The sequence below is a fragment of the Mustela lutreola genome, chromosome 4 (genome assembly GCF_030435805.1).
Source record: "Mustela lutreola isolate mMusLut2 chromosome 4, mMusLut2.pri, whole genome shotgun sequence".
In the NCBI taxonomy this organism is placed as follows: Eukaryota; Metazoa; Chordata; class Mammalia; order Carnivora; family Mustelidae; genus Mustela; species Mustela lutreola.
This window is the reverse complement of record NC_081293.1, coordinates 15,853,609-15,877,458: the sequence shown is the minus strand read 5'-3', so window position 1 is coordinate 15,877,458 and position 23,850 is coordinate 15,853,609. Positions and strand designations below refer to the sequence as shown.

General features: G+C 48.8%; 1 protein-coding gene across 1 annotated transcript in view; it reads right to left on the bottom strand.

Moving 5' to 3' along the window:
• Positions 1-18,178: 18,178 nt before the first annotated feature.
• ABLIM1 (actin binding LIM protein 1) overlaps positions 18,179-23,850 on the bottom strand; it is a 299,492-nt gene continuing 293,820 nt past the window's right edge. The window contains exon 24 of the mRNA XM_059173103.1: positions 18,179-23,191. Coding sequence (XP_059029086.1) covers positions 23,078-23,191 — 114 coding nt within the window. The 3' untranslated portion in view covers positions 18,179-23,077. The remainder of the gene's footprint in view (positions 23,192-23,850) is intronic.

The window sequence follows — 23,850 nt, the reverse complement described above, 5'->3', positions numbered from 1 at the left end:
CAGGCTGCCGCCGCTGCCCCCACCACCCTCCACATGTGGGTGCACCCCCCCCACGCCCCACTCTCCAGGAGGGACCAAGGATTGGCTCCCTCATCCCCTTTCTCACTTTTGTCCCTGAAATCCGACAGCGACAGCGTAGATAACCAGTAGGGGTTTCCAGTTCTCTGTAGGGGCTTCTCACCTGTCAGTTGGGGGTGGGGAGCTGGAAAGGATAAGTCCCCAGTCATCTTCCCACCCAGAATTTCTGCAACTCAGGAGACACATGTATCCTTGTTCTGTCTGCTTCTTTCCCCACTTCCCTTTTGTCTCTGCCTAACCTGTTGCCCAGCCCACTTCCAGGCCCTTTGGCTCCCCTTTCCTGCCATGATTCTGAATCCATCAATGTAGACTCTTTCCAGGCTGTTTGGAAACTTGGAATCAACAGCGAACCCAACTGTGTGACCTGATGTTAGGAATGCGGTAGCCGGGAGCGATGCCAGCGCCTGCCCAGGGAGACCAGCGGTGGGTGGTTGGCATCGGTGCTCAAGCACAGTGTCCATCTGCTTCTCCTCAGGGCTCAGCTGCCTGTTCTCCCTGGGGAGTCCAACCCCGGGTCGTCCCTCACAAGTCACACAGCGCCACTGCAGTTTGCCAGAATTCTGGTATCTGGGCAGTTGCCAGGGTCTTGATCTTGGATTCCCTTCCTTGATTGTCTTTGCTGACTTTTCTTGTGATTGCGAAGATCACTACTTCCCACAAGAGACTCAGGCAAAAATGCAGATGGACCAGAACCGGCAGCCCCACAGGTTCCTCCAAGTCCCCAGATGAGACCTTGGAAGGAATCATTCATTCATGCCTGGAAACAGAGAGCACTTCCTGCCTTTCCCCTAGCACAATGCCCCTTCCCCCACCTCCCTGCAACTCCCCCGCCCCCAGCAGAGTCCTGGCTGCTCCTGCCCCTTCCAGACCCAGCTCAGCAAGCTTCCTCCTCCAGCGGGGCTTCCCAACATGTCCTGAAAGTACGGAAGGATTGAAAGGATTCTCAAAATCCTGGGGCACTTCCCCCTGAGATTCACTTCTCCTTCCATCACAGAAAAGAATGACCATCTTTTCAGGTCTTACTTCTCTAAACAGGCTCCAGGATCCTGTGAGCAGGAACTCAGGAAAGGTCCCTTGGTGTCCAGCTAGGACTGGCAACTCTCAGGTGTCTGGGTTTAGGGGTTTGTGGTGGTTCTGGGGACCCCGCTGCAGGCTGACAGCCACTCGCACTGAGTCACCAGCTTCTTGCGGTAACTGCTTCCCTGGAGACTGGTGCTGAGCTGCGGAGGAAAGGGGGGGGGGGTGTTCCCTGAGAGGCTCCCTGAGGCCTCTCATGGCTGCCTCGGTACCCCACCAGCCAGAGCAGCTCGACCTCAGTCCTCCTCCATTCAGCACGGCCAGGCTCCTGCCAGCTCTCGAGCTGGGTTTCAGACCACCACGGCCTCCCGGCTGCCACGCCTGGCTGCGACTTCTTCCAGCTCCCTCGTGCACTCTTCTTGGGTCCCTTTCAAGTGGTTGGATGGATGGAGTGGGATTTTATGTCCTTTCCCCCAGAGCCATTGGTTGGGGGGAAAGGGTGGAAGTGGGAAGAAATTATTTAGGGATTGGCCCAAACTTGCAGAAACAAGATTTTTGAAAATTGAAATATGGTTGACATACAAGGTCATATGAGCTTCCGGTATACAATACAGTGATTGGAGGAATCTACACATTACTCCCTGCTCCCCACGGTAAGGATAGCCACATACAATATTATTACAACATTATGAACTCTCTTCGAAATAAGGTTTTCTTAGTATCAAAGGAAAAATGAGGCTCCTGCCCAAACAATTCCTGTCGCAGGTGGGAGCGAAGTGCAGGGCCTTCTGGAAGACACGGGGGGGGGGGGGTACTTTTGTACCCCTGATCTGAGATGCTTCCCTGATAGGTCCTGTGTGCTATTTCTAGCTCACCAATCTGCCTCCCCTTGGAGGCACAGCAGGGTTTTTTGTTTTTATCCCTTAAAATTTAGTTCAAACCCCTCAGTTTCAAGGCTGGAAATGGAAATGCTGAGAAATGGAATGACCTTGGGACGCCTGGGTGGCTCAGTTGGTTAAGCAGCTGCCTTCGGCTCAGGTCATGATCCCGGCGTCCTGGGATCGAGTCCCGCATCGGGCTCCTTGCTCGGCGGGGAGCCTGCTTCTCCCTCTGCCTCTGCCTGCCATTCTGTCTGCCTGTACTCGCTCTCTCCCCCTCCCCTCTCTCTGATAAATAAATAAAATCTTTAAAAAAAAAAAAAAAGAAAAAGAAATGGAATGACCCAGAGCCACGCACGTGCGTGAGCAGGTAGCGGCAGGACGGGGGCGGGGCTCTGGGTCTCCTGACTCATGGTTCACGGCTCTTCCTGCAGCAGCCACTGTGCTAAGAAGAAACCCAAGGCCTCAACTGTTTCCTGCATGACAGGAGAGGTTACTGAATCTGGCCAAGACCCCAACCCCGTTTTTCTGTTCCAAACCAGTCTTCCCAGAGCCTCAGACACCAGGCTCCTCACTATAAAGACAGCGAAGCCCACAGTAAGTGTCCACGTGTCATTCATGGAAAATGGAGGCCTTCTCCATAAGAGTGATTGTATCCCCAAGAGCACAAAAGCTGGTTCTACAGGGAAAGTGGGGAAAAACAAAAACAAAAACAAAAACAAAAACTTACATAAACACACGCAGAGATAATATAAACATATAAAGTATATCTGTGGCATTAAAATTTCATGGAGGAGTAAGATCCTGGCCACAACTACAATGTGTATGGGGTGAGGGAGAGTTGCCCACACCAGCAAGGAGTCCTCAGACACCAGCTGGACATCCTACAGTTCATCTTAATTCTAACAATATCAATCTGGAGATAGCATCCGATCCCACAGGTTAAGGGTTCAGTCCTACAAGCTTACCCCAGCCCCGTTCCCTCTTCAGATGCCAATCCCAAGTTCAGGCTGTTTGTCACCGGTGCTTCAGACTGATCAGCTCTAGGTTGGTGGGTCCAAAGACCTCCTCAGGTTTGATTAATTTGCTAGAGCAGCTCACAGCATTTAGAGATACATTTTACTTACTAGATTACCGGGTTATCATAAGAAGATCTAACTCTGGAACAGCTATATGGGGGAGATGCCCAGGGCAAGGTTTCGGAAAGGGGCATGGAAGCTCTAGGCACGCCACTCTCCCCCAGTCTCCACGTCTTCACCGACCTGGAAGCTCGTTGGAGAGATCACTTCTTTTAGGTTGTTCTGGATGCCTCCTGACATAGGCAAGGTTGATTAAATCATTAGTCACCGGTGATCCATTCAAATTCCAATCCCTCTTTGCACACCACCCCCCACCTCTGAGTTCGGGAGAGTGGGACTGCAAACTCCAGGCTGCCAATCCCAGCTTGGTTCCCCGGGCAACCAGCCCTCACCCTCGGGTGCTTTTCAAAAGTCAGGGCAGAAACAGGAAGTCAGGTGTGGTTCAGAGGAGTATGTATAGATCCGGACACTTTGATCATTCTTTTTCTTTTTTTTTTTTTTTTTTTTCTTAAGATTTTATTTATTTATTTGACAGACAGAGATCACAAGTAGGCAGAGAGGCAGGCAGAGAGAGAGGAGGAAGCAGGCTCCCTGCTGAGCAGAGAGCCCTATGCTGAGCAGGGAGCCCTATGCCCCCACCTTGATCATTCTTAACACTTAAGAAATTCCAAGGGTTTTAATCAGGAGAGTAGAGCCAGAAACAGGACTCAGACCAAAGATCTATTTCTTATTATGAATCATAATATCACTGGGAGCAATTAGGACAAAATGCTTAAAAAGGCTCCTAGAAGGCGGTGATAATAAAAATCAAAACACTGGGGGGCCTGGGTGGCTCAGTGGGTTAAGCCTCTGCCTTTGGCTCAGGTCATGATCTCAGGGTCCTGGGATCAAGACCCACATCAGGCTTTCTGCTCAGCAGGGAGCCTGCTTCCCCCGATCCCTGCCTGCCTACTTGTGATTTCTCTCTCTCAAATAAATGAAATCTTTAAAAAATTTTTTTAAAAAATCGAAACACTGGCATATAGGTTCTGGCTAGACTCTCTCTTGTACCCTTGTCCAGCTGGGTGACTTTGGGTTGTGTATTGAACCTTTCTGGATCCCAGTTTTCCTCTCAGTCAAATGGGAATAAAAATTATATTCCCCTCAAACAGAGCTACCAGCTGTTTCTGTCATCATTCAACACGCAGAAGGGTGCTGGTCAGTGCCAAGGACTGGAACCGGTGTTGGGATTTCAACCTGCCCACCCCACCCCCGCCCCCGCCCCCACACAGGGCTCCACCCCCCCACTGAGCACGGATGGCACCAGGTGCTTTGTCAGATAAGAGAGCACACAAGGCCCTTCAGGGTCCTTGAAGGGGAAACCAGAAACTCCATCGTTACTGGCAAAAGAGCCTAATCTTCTGTTAAACAAAAAATTCAGCTGAATAATTTAAAAGATTAAATTGGTTTTATCGAACAATTCACGAACTGGGCAGCATCCCATCTAGCAAACAGAAAGGAGATCTGTTGAGCTGTAGAAAAGTAAAGGTTTTAAAGCAGAGAGGGAGAGAGAAAAGGAAATTATTAGCAAAGAATGTATTGTTTTAGGCAGGGTTGCCCTCCTAAGGGGAAAAGATGGGGTCTATCAGAAAATTTCCTGGTGCTGACCAGGAAATTCCATGCTGATGGGTTAAAGGTTACATTCCTGGGGACAGGGGTGGTGGTGTTGAGACTGCTGTTAGGTTAGGTATAAAGTCTTGGTTTGCTGATGTGGGACCTTAGCCTCAGTGACTCCATTTTGGGTCTGTGGTTTCCTTTCAGACTACTGAGCCAGGGCCAGTCAAACATTAACATGTACGGGCATCACCTGGGGGTCTTGGTAACATTCATGTTCTGACTCACTAAGTCTAGGGTGAGACCAAAGAGTCTGCATTTCTCTTTTTTCTCTTTAAAATGTAAACATTTATTTGTTTGTTTGTTTTCCAGCCTTCTGCATTTCTCTGCTTGCTCCCAGGTGATGCCAACCGAGGGGGCCAGGACCACAAACCCACAAAGGGAGGAGGCAAGTTAAAGAAGCTGTTCTCTCCTTTCCCATAGTCAGCCAGCCTAGGGAAGTGGTATTTCCCTTTCTCGGCTGATGGCTGCGCCTTACTTGGCTGTCTTATGGGGCCCACAATAATGTGTGTAGAAGATTCCATGCTGGTAAATTCTGGAACAAAATCGTCAAGGCGAGTTCATCCTGCAGCTGGGGTCGTGGCCAGTCTCCCGGTATTTTGAACACCGTGTGACAATGGGTTCGCTTCAGTGCCCAGGCTGGATCACGCAGTTGTGTTTGTTTTTCTTTCATGATCAAAATACTTAAGGGGGAGGGAAGGGAAAGACAAAGGAGGGAAAGAGAGAGAAAAGAATGATCAATGCCGCCTCTCAGCGTCCTTTTGCAAACAGCCTCGGGTCGCCGAGATTTCTTCTGGCAGAGACGACCGAGAGAATGGAAATGGGAATCCTTTACGGAGAAGCCTCTAGCAGAGCAGAACATCTGAAACCCGGCCACTGCAATCATACAGTGTCTGGGGAGCTCGCCCTGTCACTCGATCAGAATTTTAAGTGTAATTCAAGTATGGTTTATGGAAAGTCCCAGAACAAAAGGGATCGTGGTGTGGGGTTTGAAGCCAAGCACAGGCAGGTCCTAGACAGCAAGGAACAACAATCTTTTATTACTAATTATTAGTGTTATTATTAATGCATTTGAGGAGCAATTTCCTCAGAAAAAGAATAATCTGTTAACACATAAGGGTGTGGCCACTTGGACCTTCCAGAGAACAAAGTTGCAAGTGTGTTTGACTTGCAGATTGGGGGCTGCTGGCAGCATTCAAATTCTACCACCCACTATTAGTGCTTAATTCACACAATAACTTGGAACACCAACGTGGGGAGGTCCTAGAGTCCCTGGTCTCGCCCACAGCTGGGCCTCCTGTAGGGTTGCTGGAAAGGTGGTACAGCTTGGGAAGCTCTTTGGTGGCCTTGCCCACCAAAGTGGGCAGGGCCATGTCTTGCTGCCAACACATCCAAGGGGCGCCTGGCTAGCTCAGTCAGTAGAGCCATGTGATTCTTAATCTCAGGGTCATGGGTTCAAGCACCATGTTGGGCATGGAACCTGCTTCAAAACAAATCAAAACAAAACACCATGTGCTGCCGGCGGAAGATTGGAGTGTCCAGATTGGGTCCCAGCACCATCATTTAGGGCGAGCACCACTGGGCATAGTTCTTCATGTGCAGGATGGGAATGATAATACTTACTTCATAAACACATCGTAAGGATGCTGGGCTGAAGCACGCAAAAACTGAGCATAATACCTGGCATTGAGGGAGTGCACAAAATGGTAGTGGGTGCGTCCAGAAGTTCTCAGTTTTGGGGGGCAGTGGTGAGGGAACAGAAGGAAGAAAGAGCTAAGAACTTAGAAATCTCTCTCTCTTTTTTAAAAGGTTTTATTTATTTATTTGACAGAGATTGCAAGTAGGCAGAGAGGCGGGGCGGGGGAGAGGGGGAAGCAGGCTCCCTGCGGAGCAGAGAGCCCGATGTGGGGCTCGATCCCAGGACGCTGGGATCATGACCTGGGCCAAAGGCAGAGGCTAAAACCCACTGAGCCACCCAGGTGCCCCTTAGAAATCTCTTTTTCTACCAATGCCTTCCTCCGTACACATAGAACCAAATTCAACACTTCTCACCCTGAGCCATAAATGTACATCCAACCTGCCTAAGCTTCTTGTCCATTCCCTACCAGGGAAAAAGCCAACGCAACCACTTCTGACACAGCCTTTTCGGTCAGAACTCTGAACATGCATTGTCCTTGCTCCCGCCTGCCATCTCGGCCAGGCTCCCACCCTCCTGTCTCTCCAGCTGACACTCCGCTGGATCTTGTTCTTCTCTGCTCTTCTTCAAATCCATTGCATCTTTCTCCACTGCATAAAATAAACTTTACTTACAGCTCTCAAGTTAATTGCCCTTCCTTGTCATTGGATGGGTTTTTAATTGTTTTGTAAATTCTAGCTTATTGATAGTTCAAAATTTTTATAACCATCCTTCCATGAAGGGCTGTTTGGGTGATTTCTGGATTTCAATATTCTAAATAGAACATCTAAAACATCTTCATATGAATTATTTTTCTTCCTTTTTAAAAAGCAGTTTCGTTGAGGTAGAACTGACATATCATCTAAGTCACCCATTCAAAGTGTTCCGTGCAGTGGTTTTTAAAATAGTTGTGCAACCATCATCACAATTAATCTTAGGACATCTTCACTGGAGATGCTTGCGGGGCTCAGTCGGTTGAGCATCTGCCTTCGGCTCAGGTCACGATCCCAGGCTCCTGGGATCAAGTCTGCATCAGGCTCCTTGCTCAGCAGGGAGCCTGCTTCTCCCTCTGCCTGTCACTCCCCCTGCTTGTGCTCGCTCGCGCTCTCTCTCTCTCTGACAAATAAAATCTTTAAAAAAAAGAAAAAAGAAAAAAATCTTCATCACTTTATGAAAAGAACCCTCATACCCCTTAGCTGTCTACCTATTCTCCCCATTCCCCAGCCTTGGGCAGCCACCAAACTATCTTCTAACTCAATAGATTTGCCTGTTCTGGAAATGTCACATAATAACAATATTCTTTTTTTTTTTTTAAGATTTTATTTATTTATTTGACAGACAGAGATCACAAGTAGGCAGAGAGGCAGGCAGAGAGAGAGAGGGAGAGAGAGGGAAGCAGGCTTCCTGCGGAGCAGGGAGCCCGATGCGGGGCTTGATCCCAGGACCCTGAGATCATGACCCGAGCCGAAGGCAGCAGCCCAAACCACTGAGCCACCCAGGCGCCCCACATAATAACAATATTCTTTTTTTTTTTTAAAGAATTTATTTATTCATTTGACAGAGAGAGATCACAAGTAGGCAGAGAGGCAGGCACAGAGAGAGAGGAGGAAGCAAGCTCCTCCCTGCTGAGCAGAGAGCCCGATGTGGGACTCGATCCCAGGACCCTGGGATCATGACCTGAGCCGAAGGCAGTGGCTTAATCCACTGAGCCACTCAGGCGCCCAATAACAATATTCTTGAAGACCATTCCATTCCATTTGTGCCTGGCTTCTTTCACTTAACAAAAAATTTCCGAGTTCACCCACGTGGTAGCAAATATCAGTACTTCATTTCTTTATGTTTGCTAAATAATATTCCACTGTGTGGATATATTACATTTTATTTATCCACTCAATAGTTGATAGACACTTGAGTTGTTTCCATTTCTGGTCTATTATGAATAATGCCACTATAAACACTTATGTCCAAGGTTTCATGCAGATACATGGTTTCATTTCTACTGGGTCCACTGCATAGTTTTGCCCTTAATCAAGTGTTGTTTCCTGTAGCTTAACTCTCGTTCCTAAGGTGAATTCATGGTCTTCCTCCCCGCCCCAAATCTGCTCCTACTCCAAAGTACATGACTGGTGCACCACCTACGGTGTTGCGCAATCCAGAAACTTACCAGTCATCCTTATCTCCGCCCTCCACTGCCCCATCCTGCACCCCACTGCAGCTCGTGCCCAGTGCAAGCAACTCAAAGAGAAGCCTTCCCCAGAGGAGGCTTTGCTGACATTCTAGAATGAATTGGGAATTAATCAGAAGTAATTTTTCACACACTTGTACCCTCCATTACATTTGTGGGGTTATTAGATCCATGTCTGTTTGCTCACAATTTTATCCCAAGTGCTTCGCATGGTGCCGACGTCCTAGCAAGGCTATCAGCCTCTCATGATTGGATAGGGATCACATTTCTTTTACAACATCTCCAAGGTCCCAATACGAAAGTACTGTCATTGAAAATGTGTGGACTTGAACTGCTTTTCCGTCTTTTGGGGGAAATTTCAAAAAATTAAGGTATAATTTACATATAACAAAATTCACCTTTTGGAGGGTACAGTTCGGTAAGGATTGATTGATGGATGGATTGACTTAAAGTAGGTTCCACGCCCAGCGTGGGGAGTTAAGAAGCAGAACGTTTCACCATCCCCCAAATTTCCATATGCCCCTTTGTAGTCAACCCGTCCCCTCCTCTGTCTCCTAGAAGCCTCTGATTTGTGGTTTTTTGTCCCTTATAGTTTCACCTTTCCTAGAATATCATACAGACCTAATCAGGCATTATGTAACTTTTTTCTTTTTTTTTTGATTTTATTTATTTTATTTGACAGAGAGAGAGATCACAAGAAGGCAGAGAGGCAGGCAGAGACAGAGGGGGCAGCAGGCTCCCCGCCGAGCAGAGAGCCCGATGTGGGGCTCGATCCCAGGACCCTGAGATCATGACCTGAGCCGAAGGCAGCGGCTTAATCCACTGAGCCACCCAGGCGCCCCATTATGTAACTTTTTGATTGTGATTCCTCTTTCGATTCCCACAAAGCATTTGTGCCTCCCCAGTGCTGTTGCCCTACGTTATTCCTTCTTATTGCTCAGTACTGTCCCACCGTGGGGATGAATCCTAGCTGCTTATCCACTCACTCCCCAGTTAAAGAACATTTGGGATGTTTGGCAATTGGTATAAAGTCAGTATAAATACTTATGTACAAGTTTTTATGTGAACCAAGCTTTTTTTTTTTTTTTTTTTAAGATTTTATTTATTTATTTGACAGACAGAGATCACAGGTAGGCAGAGAGGCAGGCAGAGCGAGAGGAGGAAGCAGGCTCCCTGCTGGGGAGAGAGTCCCATGTGGGGCTCGATCCCAGGATGCTGGGATCATGACCGTTGCCGAAGGCAGAGGCTTTAACCCACTGAGCCACCCAGGCGCCCCTGAACCAAGTTTTTTTGTTTTTGTTTTTGTTTTTTTTTTTACTTTACTTGGACAAACACCTAGCATTGGGACTCGGGGGTCATAGGACAGCTGTATGTTTAATTTTATAAGAAACTGTCAAACTCTTTTCCAAAGTGGTTGCTGCATTTTGCATCCCAGCCAGCAGCGGGTGGGAAGCCCGGTTGCCCTGCGTCCTCACCAGCACTCGGTATATTTGAATTCTCGTGGAGTCCGGATTCCAGTCCTTCAGCAGATCTGTGATTTGCAAGTATTTCTTCCCAGCTGAGGCTTGTGATTTCGCTCTCTTTAGGATTGCTTTCGAAAAGCATAAGTTCTTCATTTATTACTTTTTAACATTTTATGGATGATGCTTTTGGTGCCGTATCTAAGAAACTTTTGCCTAACTTGGGGTCATGAAAATTGTCTCCTAGAAATGTTACAGGTTTAAGGTCCACATTTAGGTTTTTGGTCTGTTTTGATCTCTTTTTTAGCTTGTGAACATTCCATCTGCTTGGGGCCCCAGGTCTAATCTACAGGTTACTCCTCTGCGCTGCTCTCCAGTCTCTCAGCTTGTTGAGCACTGGGACTGCGTCTTCTCGGAGCTGGCAGGTGCATGATGCTGAGGGGGAAGCTTTCCTGCAGCTGCGAGCCCCGCCCCTCACGTGACCCACCCCAGCCCCGCCCCTGATTAGATTCACGTTCCTATTTCCCGCAACACCAAGCATCTCCTTTCTCTCTTTAGATACTGAATAGGTGTTACTGAAATTTTAAGAACAGATCTTAGGATGGCTTAGGGATGCGTATGCCATTGAGAATAAAGGGAAGTTAGCACAGCTAGTAAAAACATTTTGAGTCATTCAAGAAGCCCTGTACACTGTACGCCTCCTCCGCACCAGCCACTTGACCAGCTTCCGGTAGCCGAGACCTCCAGGAGGTTATTTCATCCTATGAGACCTTGTTATAACAGTACCCGGAAACCAGGAATACAGGGGTTGTATGACAGATTTTTAAAAGCTGAAATACATTCAGGTAGAAAGTAGCAATGGGAAATAATGTATGAACCCAAAAGTAGAAAGATAAAGGCCAAGCTCCCAGGGCCACTTCTCACTCGTTCCCCTCTTTGGTTCCACTCATTGCACTTTCCCTCCCAAATGTGAGTGTTCACGTAACATCTGCTTTTGGGCTACACAGGGAGCAGGGAAGGAAACTTCTCCATTCAAGGATCCCAGGTTGAAATTTATTCTCTCAGAGTTCTAGAGTCCAAAAGTCCCAAACCAAGGTGTGGGTAGGGCTGTGCACCCACTAAAGGCTGTAGAAGATTCCTTCCTCTTCCAGCTTCAGGTGGCTCCCAGTGTTCCGGGGCTTGTGCCTATGTAGGATCTCTGCCTCTGTCCTTACATGGGCTTCTTTGCATGTATCTTTGTGTCTTCATCTTCTTTTTAAAATTTATCCACTTGAGAGAGACAGGGAGAGAGCACAAGCAGAGGGAGGGGCAGAAGGAGAGGCAGAAGCAGGCACCCCGCTGAGCAGGGAGCCCAACTTGGGGCTCCATCCCAGGACTTTAGGATCATGACCTGAGCTGAAGGCAGTTGCTTAACCAACTGAGCTACCCAGGCAACCCTCTGTGTCTTCTTTTTAGTCTCTTGTAAGGACCCACCCGAATCTAGAATGATCTTGTCTCTAGATCCTTGCCTTCATTACATCTGCAGAGACCTTTATTCCAAATAAAGGCATATTCTGAGGTTCTGGGTGGACATATCTATCGGGGCTTTACTATTTCAACCCACTATTGATGCTTTCATGTATTGAGTTTAAAAACAAAAACAACTAGGGGACGCATGCTGGCTCAGCTAGTAGAGCAGGCAACTCTTGATCTCCTGGTTGGGAGTTCAAGACCCACGTTGGGGGTAGAGATTACTTAAAATAAATAAATAAAAATGACTGCTTTCAAGTAAAAGAAGAATCTGTCACCACCAGTCCTGGCTTCCTGATTCTCACTCCCGCTCCAGCCAGGCCCTGGAAGTAGTTACCAACTTTCCTTGGAGGGCCTGTCTCAGTAGAAAACTTAACCCTGAAATTCTTTCCACTTCCCCTGCTGGCACATAATAGGCTGAAGAAACAGTGAGCCCATTGGGGGAAAAAAAAAACAAGTCATCTGATAAAAAAGCAAGATTTCTAGGCCATTTTTCAACATTCAGGGTTTTCTTACAGTTGTGGGCACAGAAAGGGAGAACAAACGCCAACAGATTGTTTTCCCTTTCTGCACCAGGGAGGCGGACTGGCTCTCTCTCTTCTCAGCCTTCTCTCTTTCAATGGAGACAATCTTCTTAATCTTCTTGCAAATGAGGTGACATTTGAGCTGATTCTGAAGTCTTCTGCTCCGAGGGCTGGGCTCCAGGGGTGCTAAAGGGCGATGCTGGTGACTCTGTAGGAGGCCACTGGGGACCCTGGGCCTCTCTGCAAGGGCAGACTTCCAGGCCTTGTCTGACTGCTGATTCCATGAATTAGGGGGGACAAGGAGTGACCGAGCCTGGTGACAGATGCTCGGGTTAGTCCCAGACCAGCTCTGCTCTTGACTTGAGACTACGTCATGAGGAGTAGGTGCGGGGCAGAGGTTCCCAAACCTGGCGGATCCATCAAGAATCCCATGGAAGCTTTCCAATTTCGTTTAAAGATACGGCTTCTCAGCTCCCACCCGAGATCTACCCAATCAGAATCTCCTTGTGCACAGAAACATGAGCTTCGTAGTTAGACCTGGGCCTAGCCTTCTTGGCTGCTCCCACAGGGGGCCAAGGGAACCTGGACAAATCAGGCAACCTCTGATTTGCATCGCGAGGGTTACCCCTCGCCCGTGCTGCTGGTGGGATCATTGCTAATGCACCCAGAGGTTAACACTTGGCAGAAGCCATTTGATTAATGATCAATAAATATTAGCAATTTACTGTGAATGGTCTGAAACACCCTATTTTTATGTGGAGGACATTAGAAATGGTTCTATTCAAACCAAAACGAAAACAAAAAGCTCCCAGGAGAATCCAGCAGATTTTTGCTCCTATCTGATGGGAAGTAACGGCCATGAACATTTTCTAGCTTTCATTACGAGAGGTATGTTCCAACACAAAAGCAGGAACGAAAGGACCTACTCTTTCTGTGCCAACATGTGTCCAGTTTAGAACAAAGTGTTGTTATTCATGGCCAGGCTCCACCTTGCCGAGGGAGGCTGGTGTTTGTCTTTGCAAAGATGGTCCTTCTGGCAAATCCTTAGAAAATCATGTGCTAGCCTGGTTTTCAGAGACCCCCAGAGAGCAGTGACAGCCTTCGGAGGAACGTGGCTTTTGGACCTGATGGGAGGGGTTAGAAGCCTACCCACTTGCCAGGGGGCCTCTCCCCATCCTGGACTTACCCTCTGCAGATTAAATGAACTAATCTTTGCCAAGTACTTCGGCCAGTACCTGGCGTTCCGGAGGCCCTCACCGAATGTCTGCTGCTGCCGCTCTCCACGCTCTCCCTACCATCCAGACTCGTATACCTGAGTCAGATTCCCAAACTCTGTGTCTGGAAGCCGCCCAAGACTCTACCCGGCCTCCAGGCCCTCAGGGATGTTCTGGGAGGTCCCGCCACGAAAACATGCTTAGGGCAAAGCAGAAACTGCCTCTGCTTTGGAGGAGAAATTTTCCCAAGACTACTTGTCTTTTTATCTGAGGGGAAGGGCTGAGTTAAGACACAGCCGCAGGGGGACAAGCACAAATAAATATGGAAAAAACCTCTCTAGGGGCGGCCATTGTACTTGGCACAATGGCAATGGCGGGCCCAGAGAGCATTTTTATCCAGTTGAGATTAGAAAGTAAACTCCATGTGGACATATTACCCCTCCTCCAGGGCCCTGACCCACTACTGTCCACCCCTGAGGGCTGTAGGAGTAGAAGGGGTGAAGATTCTGACTTTTGTCAAGCGTCCTGACCTACCAAGGGCCGGGGTTGGGGCGGGTAGGAAATTCAGGGTGTGGAGGCAGGTTCTCAAGCACAGGGTTGGGATTCCCAGAAGTTTTGGGCACTAGTCCTTTGACCACCCTGGGCTTTCTCAAAAGCTGCCAGAGCCAAGTCCCCACCCTTCCCAGCACTTTCCGGCCAACAATGAGCGCTTCCAAAAGGGCAGGGCTGGGGACACACCCAGGCAGGGCTGGCCCTGCAGAGAGCAGGAACCCCGTTCCCGCGATGGGCAGGAGGGACTGAGTAGGCCTGGTGGCTTTCTGGAACCGAGGAAATATGCCCCAATACTGTAAGGACTGGCAGCTCAGCCTTTGCTGCCTTGATTGTTTTGAAATAATACAGTCAGAAAGATCTTTCTGGAAGCAAAGGCATCTTTCATGAAAAGCAGTCTCAGCGCTTCCACGGATGGTGTTTCTAAAGGATTCCTCAGGCAGCTTAGGGAGATCCTCCTGACCCCGGAAGCACTGGGGCCCCACAGCTTCAAAACCCCTTGGGAAGGGGCGCCTGGGTGGCTCAGTGGATTAAGGCCTATGTCTTCAGCTCAGGTCATGATCTCAGGGTCCTGGGATGGAGCCCCGCTTCGGGCTCTCTGCCTGGCCGGGAGCCTGCTTCCCCCTCTCTCTCTCTGCTTGCCTCTGTCTACTTGTGATCTCTGTCAAATAAATAAATAAAAATCTTAAAAAAAAAAAAAAACCAAAACCAAACCCTTGGGAAGAGCTGAGCCCCGAGCTGACAGCTTGGCATGCTACAGTTTTTTTTTTTTTTTTTTTTTTTAAAGATTTTTATTTATTTATTTGACAGAGAGAGATCACAAGTAGGCAGAGGCAGGCAGAGAGAGAGGAGGAAGCAGGCTCCCCGCTGAGCAGAGAGCCCGATGTGGGGCTCGATCCCAGGACCCTGGGAGCATGACCTGAGCCGAAGGCAGAGGCTTTAACCCACGGAGCCACCCAGGTGCCCGGCATGCTAGTTTTGAGCAGCCTGCCACCCTGGCTGGCCAGGGCGCCCGTGGAGGGGACCTGAGCCCTTCCCTGTATGACTCTTGCCTACACGCTGATCTCGAAACTGGGGAGCTGGCGGTGGGGGGGGGGGTTGCTGGTGGAGGGCTGATGTAAAGAGGTGTGTGGGATAAAACACAAGATATGCCCAGCTAAGGGCTGGGCACATACAGCTCCTCATTACATGACAGCAACTTTTTTTGAATTAAAGCTTGTCACTGTGCATCTTGTATGGTGCTGGTGCCAAGCCCTGTTCTACCGGAGGCTCGCAATAAACCTTTGAAGTCGCTATTATTACTCCTCTCCTATAGAAAGCAAAATTGAGGCTTTGAGAAGTTAAGCAAATTGTCAGTAGTTCCACAGCTGATTATTGGTGGAGGTGGAACCCCAGCCCCAGCGAGTCTGACCCCACAGCCGGACTCAGCTACTGCATGATAATTTGTTATTACTCCTCACTGGCACATCTTCAGATGATCTCAAGCCTCGCCCGAGTGTTACTAGACAAAGGGCGGGCTGTTATTAAAGCAGATAAAAGAAGTTGTGGGCTTGCTTTCACGCTGCGATATTTATGAAAACTGGGGGAGAAGCAGCCCAGAACAAAAAACTAAAATTCTTGAATGATGAAACTACTTAGTAGTCGTAGTGATACTAAGTAGTACCAAGAAACCCTCATTCCCCCAAACTACCTATCAGTGTAATTAACGCTTTTCTGTGTCTGAGTGCTCCACCTTGCTTCATTCAGCCTAACAACCCCCAGGATGTATCCAGAATGCCGGTATTCACTCCTCATTTGCTGATGAGGAGACTGAGGCTCAGAGTAGCAGGGGTTCTTGGGGCCAATTACTCTTCATAAAGATCACTGATGTTTCTTGAGCAATTACTATGTCCTGGATACTGTGTGGTGCTCAACATGAGTTAAAATGAAGCAATAGTCTTCTGATGGGGATTAGTATTCTGGCCATTTTGCAGATGAACAAGTTGAGGCCTAGGGAGGCGAAAGAACTGGTCCTAAGACACGGAACTAGCGAGTTCCTCCAAGCTTGCTCGGACTAGTAACTTGGCAGCCGTGATGGGGCTCGCAGCCTAGTGCAGGTAAATGGCCAGTCTCACGGGGAGAACCTCCGCTCTGCCGCGGACCCCGGGAGATCTGGAATGTGGGAGAGGCAGTCCTCGCCTTTGGAAGGTCATGGAGACGCAGAAGAGAACAGCATGGGATTTGAAGATAGGCCTTCGCAGTCCCAGTTTTGTGGCTTGAGCAGGCACATTGCACGAGCTCCTGAACGTTGGGGTCACCTGTAGAGCCGCGCCGCAGTGACCCGTCTCGTAGGGATGTCGTGAGAAGCATGATTCACACAAAGCCTGGCACTTGCCAGAGACCTTACCGCAGTTCAACGGAGGAGCAGAAACACACACCAAGATAGCAGCACTGGGCAAAGTTTGAGGAGTGTCACACGTGATGTTCAGCCACAGGCGTGCAAAGAATTTCCTGGAGCAGGTTGGGCTGGGCTCATCAAGGCAGGCTCTTCGAAAGGGTGTGAACTCAGGCTTGTCTTTGATTCAGGGCAAACGGTGCCCATGGGAAATTCGCACGGGTAACTCCAAAGAGCTCTGGATGACTGATTTCAAACAGTGTTGCCGTTACCTCCTGTCCCTGGGGCCAGATCCTCCCGCTCTCCACCTCCTCGAAGAACCGGACATTGTACGAGAGAAATGCGCTCCAGCGGCAGGAGAGAGCATGGTGTGCTCAGGAAAGTCGCAGGGCTTTGGAAGAGCTGGAGGGCCAGATTCTAAGGTGCGGCATGGTGGGAGGGACAGCAGCGGGCACCGTGAAGGGCCTGGGGCTGTGAACCTGGCTGTGTGTGAGGTCTAATGACTTAAGTGACACAGGGGGTCAGTGTTCAATGAAATGGTGATCATTGTGGCAAAAGCCACGGAGAGCTCAAGGTAAAGGCTGAAGGTCAACACGGACTGCAGTCGTCAGAGCCCAGAGTGGTGACGCCAGCGCTGGTGGGGACAGAAGTTAATGGAACACAGGCCTCTAGCTGGGCCTCCTGACCCGTTTCCTACAGTAGTAAACCCAACGTGCCAACTGTCTGCAAAATGGACAGAACACTGATCCCCACAGTCTCAGCTCCCAGCTTTGTGATGAGGGTCCACATGAACGCTAGTGCGACTGGTCCCCAGGATGGGTGTTAGGGAGTGCATGTTTGTGTCTCCCTCACCCCCACCCCCCCCATGGATGTATATGATGAAATCCTAATCGCCACTGGGACGACATTAGCAGGCATGGTCTTTGGTTATTAGGAGGGTAGAGCTCTCATGATGGGATTAGCACCCTTATAAGAGACAGGAGAGCTTGCTTCCTCTCTCTGCCCTGTGAGGACACGAGAAGTCTGCTATCTACAAACCTAAGCACATTCTCACCAGACATCAGATCTGCCAGCACCTTGATCTTGGACTGCCCAGACTCCAGAACTATAAGAAACGAATGTTTGCTGTTCCAGCCGTCCAGGCTATGGAAGTCTGCTAATAGCAGCCTGAACTGACTAAGCCAACAGGCTTGACAGACACGCCGTAGAAAAGCTATGGTCAGAACAGGCCATCTCGAGTCTAAATACATCGTGTTTTCCAGTAGGCGCAAATGTGTGGCAGTGAGAATAACATGCACATCAAAATCTAGATTGCTTCACCTAAAGTCTGATAACGCAGGGGAGGTCAAAGCTCTGAAAGACCTATTTCTACCATCGCGCTGCAGTTTCCTGGTAAGTAGCCCCCACTCGCCATGGTTCACAAGCTCTTGTCCTCCGACTTCAATTCCCCCTTCTTGTCCAGATGATGAGACTGGCACTGCTGTGTCACAAAACCAAACACCAGAGAGACCAGCACAGCCCAACGGCTCTTTTTAAATATTTTCCCTGTAGGGCCGCCTCGGTAGCTCAGTGGGTTGGGCGTCCAACTACTGATTCTGTCTCATGGCCATAATGGCTCATGGCTCAGGGTTGTGAGATCGAGCCCCTGGACAGGCTCTGTGCCCAGCGGGGAGTCTGCTTGAGATTCTCTCCCTCCCCGACACCACCCGCGCTCACGCACTCTCCCTCTAAAAAATACGTATTTTCCCTTCGGCCAACTTGGTCAATTTGGTCTGATTACTGGACAGTCCTGGAATGTACCATTGCTACTTGTTGAATTTCCCCCTCTCCACAGCCCTCCTGTGTGCTAAAATTGCATTCCTAAGGCTTTGGTTTGATTCTGGTTTTGTGCTGGTCATCAAAAGTCATCAAAAGTATTTCTTCGAACAGGACAGACTGTTAAAGGGTGCAGAGAAGCAAGGAAACACGGCGTGGAGGCGTCTGTGGATAGAATAAAGCACACACTTTATTCACTGAGTGGTGAGTGTACAGCAGTGACGCGGAGGGCAGGGCGGGGAGCGAGTGTGGCTTGCAACAGGAGCGCGAAGCAGGTCGGGGCCTTAAGCACAGCAACGCGGGGCCGCGGGGCCGCCCCTGCCTCAGCACATGTCTGTGGTCTGCCGGGCGCAGACCGACACCCACTCACTTTCACGGGGACACGACACATCTTGTACACAGCGGTGCTTCCCAATACTCACTTTCATGTTTCTGAAAGGGGAGGGAAGGAAGAACTGGACGTCCTCTGACGCTTGCAAGAAAATTCCATTCAACTGAACTTAAAATGAAAGGACTCCAAGAGAACGGGATGCAGGATTGTCAGCAACTCACAGACACCACACATTTATTACTGGACGGGTCCGTACCCAGAACCCACAAGGAACATCAATATTGGGGACACTTGTTTTCTCTTCCACGGGATAAGGAAACACGGCACGTACAGTCATTAAGGGGCTCCCCACCTTTCTGAATGGCAGTGGATCTAGTGGTGTCTCCCGCTACCTTTGGTGAGTGAGGTCCGAAAAGTGACTCGCGGGGTCTTCATTCTTGAGAGAAGACACTTTGGAGAAGAATTTTATTTCATGGTAACAACTGCCAGTCCATTACCCCAACCATCATTGCATTTGTTTGATTTTGCTGTGTTTACATATACTGCTTAGAAATTTCTTCCAGCTGAAACAGACCGCCTCCCCCTTTCCACTTTGCCATAAATGAAACTCACCCACTTAAAAACACAAAAATCCATATGCAAAGCAGATCAATCACCATCTCCTCATGGCTTCCTGGCAGCAAATGGAAAGAGTGATTTTTTTTTTTTTAAGCCAAAGTAAAAATTTCTCTTTCATCACAGCATAGTTGCCTAGTTTCCTTAATGTACATTATCACTTTAAGGCGATATCACAGCAAATCTCACGCCTGAAATGATCTCTTTTTCTGAACAGAACATCCTTCAAAAGGGAGTACTAATGAGTGAGTTGTAGGGTTTACTCACAAACACTTGGTTTGTCCAAAGAAAATTATTTTAAAGATCGAGTCAGGTCAAGGCTGGCCTAGGAAGAGTGGATAAAACAGTGACCAGTCATATGGAAGAGGTGATTTGTAAAAACAGCTGGTCTCGGAGGACACAGACGGGGGGATTACATGAAGTTCATGGAGTTCACTGCCTTCCCCACTCTTTCCTGACAGTCAAAGAGAGGGCTCGCCTACCCCTTCAATGCACAGAACGCGAACGCTTTTTGAAAGAATCTTTAGAAAGACCTACCTAGTCAAAAGTGGTTAATTCCATTTTTTTTAAGTTGCAAAAGCATGTATATTTTATAGAATCATCTGAGAAGCAATTCTTTAGAAAAAGGTGTTTGCTTTAAAGTGTAAAGAAATTAAGTGAAAGTTTTATAAACATTTCCAGCAAGACTTCTCTCGAAGTCGAGTTGACGGCGGTCACCACACTGAGGATGAGTGGCAGAGGGAGTGTGCACGGTAGGACCCACCGACCCTGGCTTTTCTGTGGGAGGTTTCAGCGAACAGGCAGTTTGTCCTTAGTTGCTGAAGAAGTCCCATTAAGGACATTTCATTACTAACATGAACCAAAATACAGACGCTTAGCTAGCTATACAAGTTCCCAAATTCTCTTTAGGTCTCATCTTGAACCACACAGGAAGAGTAAATGGTATCCTGGCTCTTCTGGACTCTTCTTTAAAGCGCTGACTTTCAGGCGGTCAGAGGCCTCTTTTGCTTCATGCAGGTGCTGGGTACTTAAAGAATCAAAAATGAGCCCAGCGCTCAAAAATATAGCCCTTGGGGTATGAACCAGGAAAGCCTGCCTCGTGTCGAAGTCTTCCCCTAAAGTAAACAAGCCTGTTCCTCGGGCTGCATTCACAACTAGAATTTTTGTGTGCCATGCAGAGTTGGGTTCAAGCAGAGAACACTGATCTCCTATACAGTGGCCTGGATGTTTTGAGGACAAACATGCTGAGCCCAGTTTAAAAGAAAAAAAAATGGCGAGGCCATTGTAGCCCATATATTAGATTTGGCAGTTAAGAGAACCCGGTTGCCCCATGACCCATCCCTCCACTGGAGCCTTCTGCGGAGAGTGGAGTTGGGCAACCCAGTCCATGTTATGGTTTCCCACAACCCCTCCCCAGAGCGTAGCACTGCGTTCTTTGTAGACAGGAGGCTATGGACATTTTCCAGTAATGCGTTTTGCACAGTATAGTTTAAATTAGCTAATATACTTGGAAAGAAGCTTCCCGCCCCCTGTACCCCCACACTGGGTACAGAATGGAATTCAAAAGAGATATGAAAAGTAGAGTTTCATCGGTGGGAGCAGGTTTGGGGTTCAGATCTTTAACTATCATTGCAACTTTTCTCACCCTGACATTTGCTTGCATGTGCATGGGTCATAACTCGTTAACCAATGACAACATTGAGGGTCTTTTATAATCCCCGTTAATGGAAAAATTCTCTCCACCAGCACAGCACTGGGACCCAACTGGCCATCCTCACTGTGGATTACTGGGAAGGCACCATGGTCCCCACTCCTCCCACTTTCCCAGTGCGAAGCCAGGACTAGGATTCACAGGCATTGTACTGAGGCTGCTGTCGTCAGAGAGAGCAAAGACCGGGCAGCAGAAATAGAGAATGAAAGCAAGAGGCCACTCAAGGCACCAAACTGCAACCTGCAAACTAGGAGCTTCAGCCCAACGAGGAGCTGGTTGTCTCAGGTCTGCTCCATCAGGATCATTTGCGAAGTATTTTAGTAGGTCCAATACACACACACACACATGTGCACACAGGCACGTATGCACACATGCACGCTTGTATATGTGAAAACAGGCCTCAAACATGCAGTGTGCAGCACTCAAAGGACAGCAGTTCTAGAGCTTTCGGGAACAGCACACGGGAAAAGCCAGCCCAGATCTCCTCACAGCACCCAGGTGATGGAGCGGGTGCCACGTTACAGGTCTGCAGCATTTTCCAGAACTATTTTTGTTTGCTCTTTACTGTGGAGATTGTCTACTAACTAATTCGGATACTTGGTGGCCACAGGAAGAATTTCTTAGCTTTTTAAAAGTAGTGGCGTACAAAGAGAATTCAAAGGATTTCTCCTTTGGCTTTAAAACAGAATTTAAATTCCTAGGCAGAGCCCCCAGAGCACGAGACCAAATGTGAAAACCACCCACGTGTGGAGCTGGAGGGAGATACCCTCCCTTGTCCGCCTCACCACTCGTTAGAGTCACGACTGGAGGTGTGCGGGAATCACAAGAGTGTGAGACGATGTGGTCGGTCTCACATGCACACATTGGTGAAGCCCTGGGCTCCCCTTCGAATCTGGTGTTGCTGAATTTGCAGACTCTGGTGGGACGCTCCGAGGTCCACGTCCAGCCTGATCTGAGGTCTGGGGTCCTCACTGTGCTGCAGATCTGAGCTATATGCATCGCGGGGGATGCTGGTTTCCGACCCCAACACCCTTCCACGGATGCCCCGTCGGGTGAGGTCTGACTTCAGTGCTGACCTCTGAGTCACACCCAAGTGTGCAAACGTCCCTCGGAAGCTGCAGCACCCGAGCAGAGACGAAATGCAAAATAACATGCAGATGCCTCAGACTACACTGGGGCGTCCAATGACACACACACACACACACACACACACGCACACACGCACACACGCACGAACACGCACACTGTGAAGTCAACAGAGCTAGGCAAGAAGGACAGCTGAAAAGGTCAAATGAAATCAGTCTGAGGCAATATACCCTGGAGCTGCAGAGATTTCCAAGAGCAAAGCGTGCCTTTCCTTAGCCTACTACTGAAGAGACCTCAAAAAAATCCCAAATCCAAGTGGGCCTGATCAGATTCAGGGGCCCTGGGGTGAGGAGCAGGAGATGTAAAGTAGAAGAACTTGCACTGGCGGGACCAGGGGTTTTCCTTCCTTTTTTTTTTTTTTTTTTTTTTTTTGCCAAGAGTGTTGCGGTCCTGGGGCAAAAATCATCCAACAGCACACAACTGGAGATCATCTCTCCCTTTCCTTTCTTTGCAGTGGGGGCCTGAGATAGCACCTGTCCTTGGTGGGGAGGCAGAGGGAAGCGTACAATCTGAAGCAGAAAAAGAATTAAGGGCTAACCATTCCTTTTCCCTCTCTTTCTCTTATTTATTTATTAATTTTTTTTTAGTAATAGCTAAGTAATTTGCCAACCAGGTCCTAGCAAAAAGTAGAGAAAAAGGAGCTTACTAAAAATGACTGTGGCTGCTATTCAGCCCACTCGCTCAGAGCTGCCAAGCTCCCTACCTCTGATTTCCATCCCGCTGGGGCCCAGGCCAGGCTTCATGAGGCCAGTGAGGACAGGGGTGTGCGAAGTGGTGCGACCACATGGGTACATCCCTCAGGCTCTTCCTCCTTAGCCGTGGTGCTACACAATACATTCCTGCTTCGGAATGATTATGACTGCTTTTTCCCATGCGGCATCCTAAGGGCACTTGCTGGCTCTTACCCAAACAGTCAGCACTCTGGTTAGACAACAGATAAAGGAAAAGGAAGAAGTAGCTCCTGTTGTGTACATAAGGTGATGTTGGAAGGTCACGTGTGAACACTACTGTTGAGTGTGTGGGGAACACAGAAATTCTGACCCCATTACTTCTTGGCAAGTGTTGCCAGTGGCTGGCCCAGTATTTGGTTCATGGGTGTTTTAGTCAGGTTTCCTGTTTTGTTGTTGCTGAGGGACAGAATTCTGTCTAAAGTTTGCGAATGCTCCAATCACATTTGGGCCTTAACACAACATCCTATGTGTCGCCGCCATGTCAGTCCTTTTCTTAACTGCTGTCTACATGGTTGGGGGGGGGTGGCGCGGGCTTAGAAGAGTTTCGCTTTCTTCTTCATGTCATTGCGTCTCCAAAGAGGTAACTTGTCAAATTCCTGTATGGACATTCCAAAGATTTCCCAAAATACTTCTGGGGCTAAGTGGCGCTGTGGGTGGGAGAAAGAACAGTGGTCAGTCCCGATGGCCATGTGGATGGCCTTGACACTTGATTTTGAGTCCATTTTAAGTAATGGTTTTGAAAAGCAAGGCAGAATGATGGCAGAGGAGTTTACCTCTGAGGCTGGCTGGCAGGCCCGGGACCAACTGGCTCCTTACCTGGTTGGCCCAGATGAGGCACCCACCCCAGTGGACAGAGCTGGCGGAGTAACGATTATTTCAATTACAATTATTACAATACGCTACCCGGTGATGGGACATACGAAGGTGATTCGTTAAGCTAGAGGCAACTCCACTTCAGGTCCTTGGGATGCTGAGAAGATGCAGGGAAAATGGACCACAGCACTAAGAAAACCAGAAACTTCCAGAGTGGGGTCTGGGTAGCCCTGGGGCTTCCTCCTGGCTCAGCAGCAGCAGCAGCAGCAGCAGCAGGAGCTCTGCAGGACGCCTGGTCTACCAGGAGAATGGATTCCATCTGTCATCCCTCCTACCATTCCCTTGGGATAGTAGAGCCTTTTTTCTCTGCGCCAACTGACTTCACATACAAAGGTACTGCCTTTCGTCAGGAAAAAGTAATGATTCTTTATGAGACTGGCAGCTGGAGTTTTTCTTAATTAAAATCACTCAGACAGAACAGTATGAGCAGCCT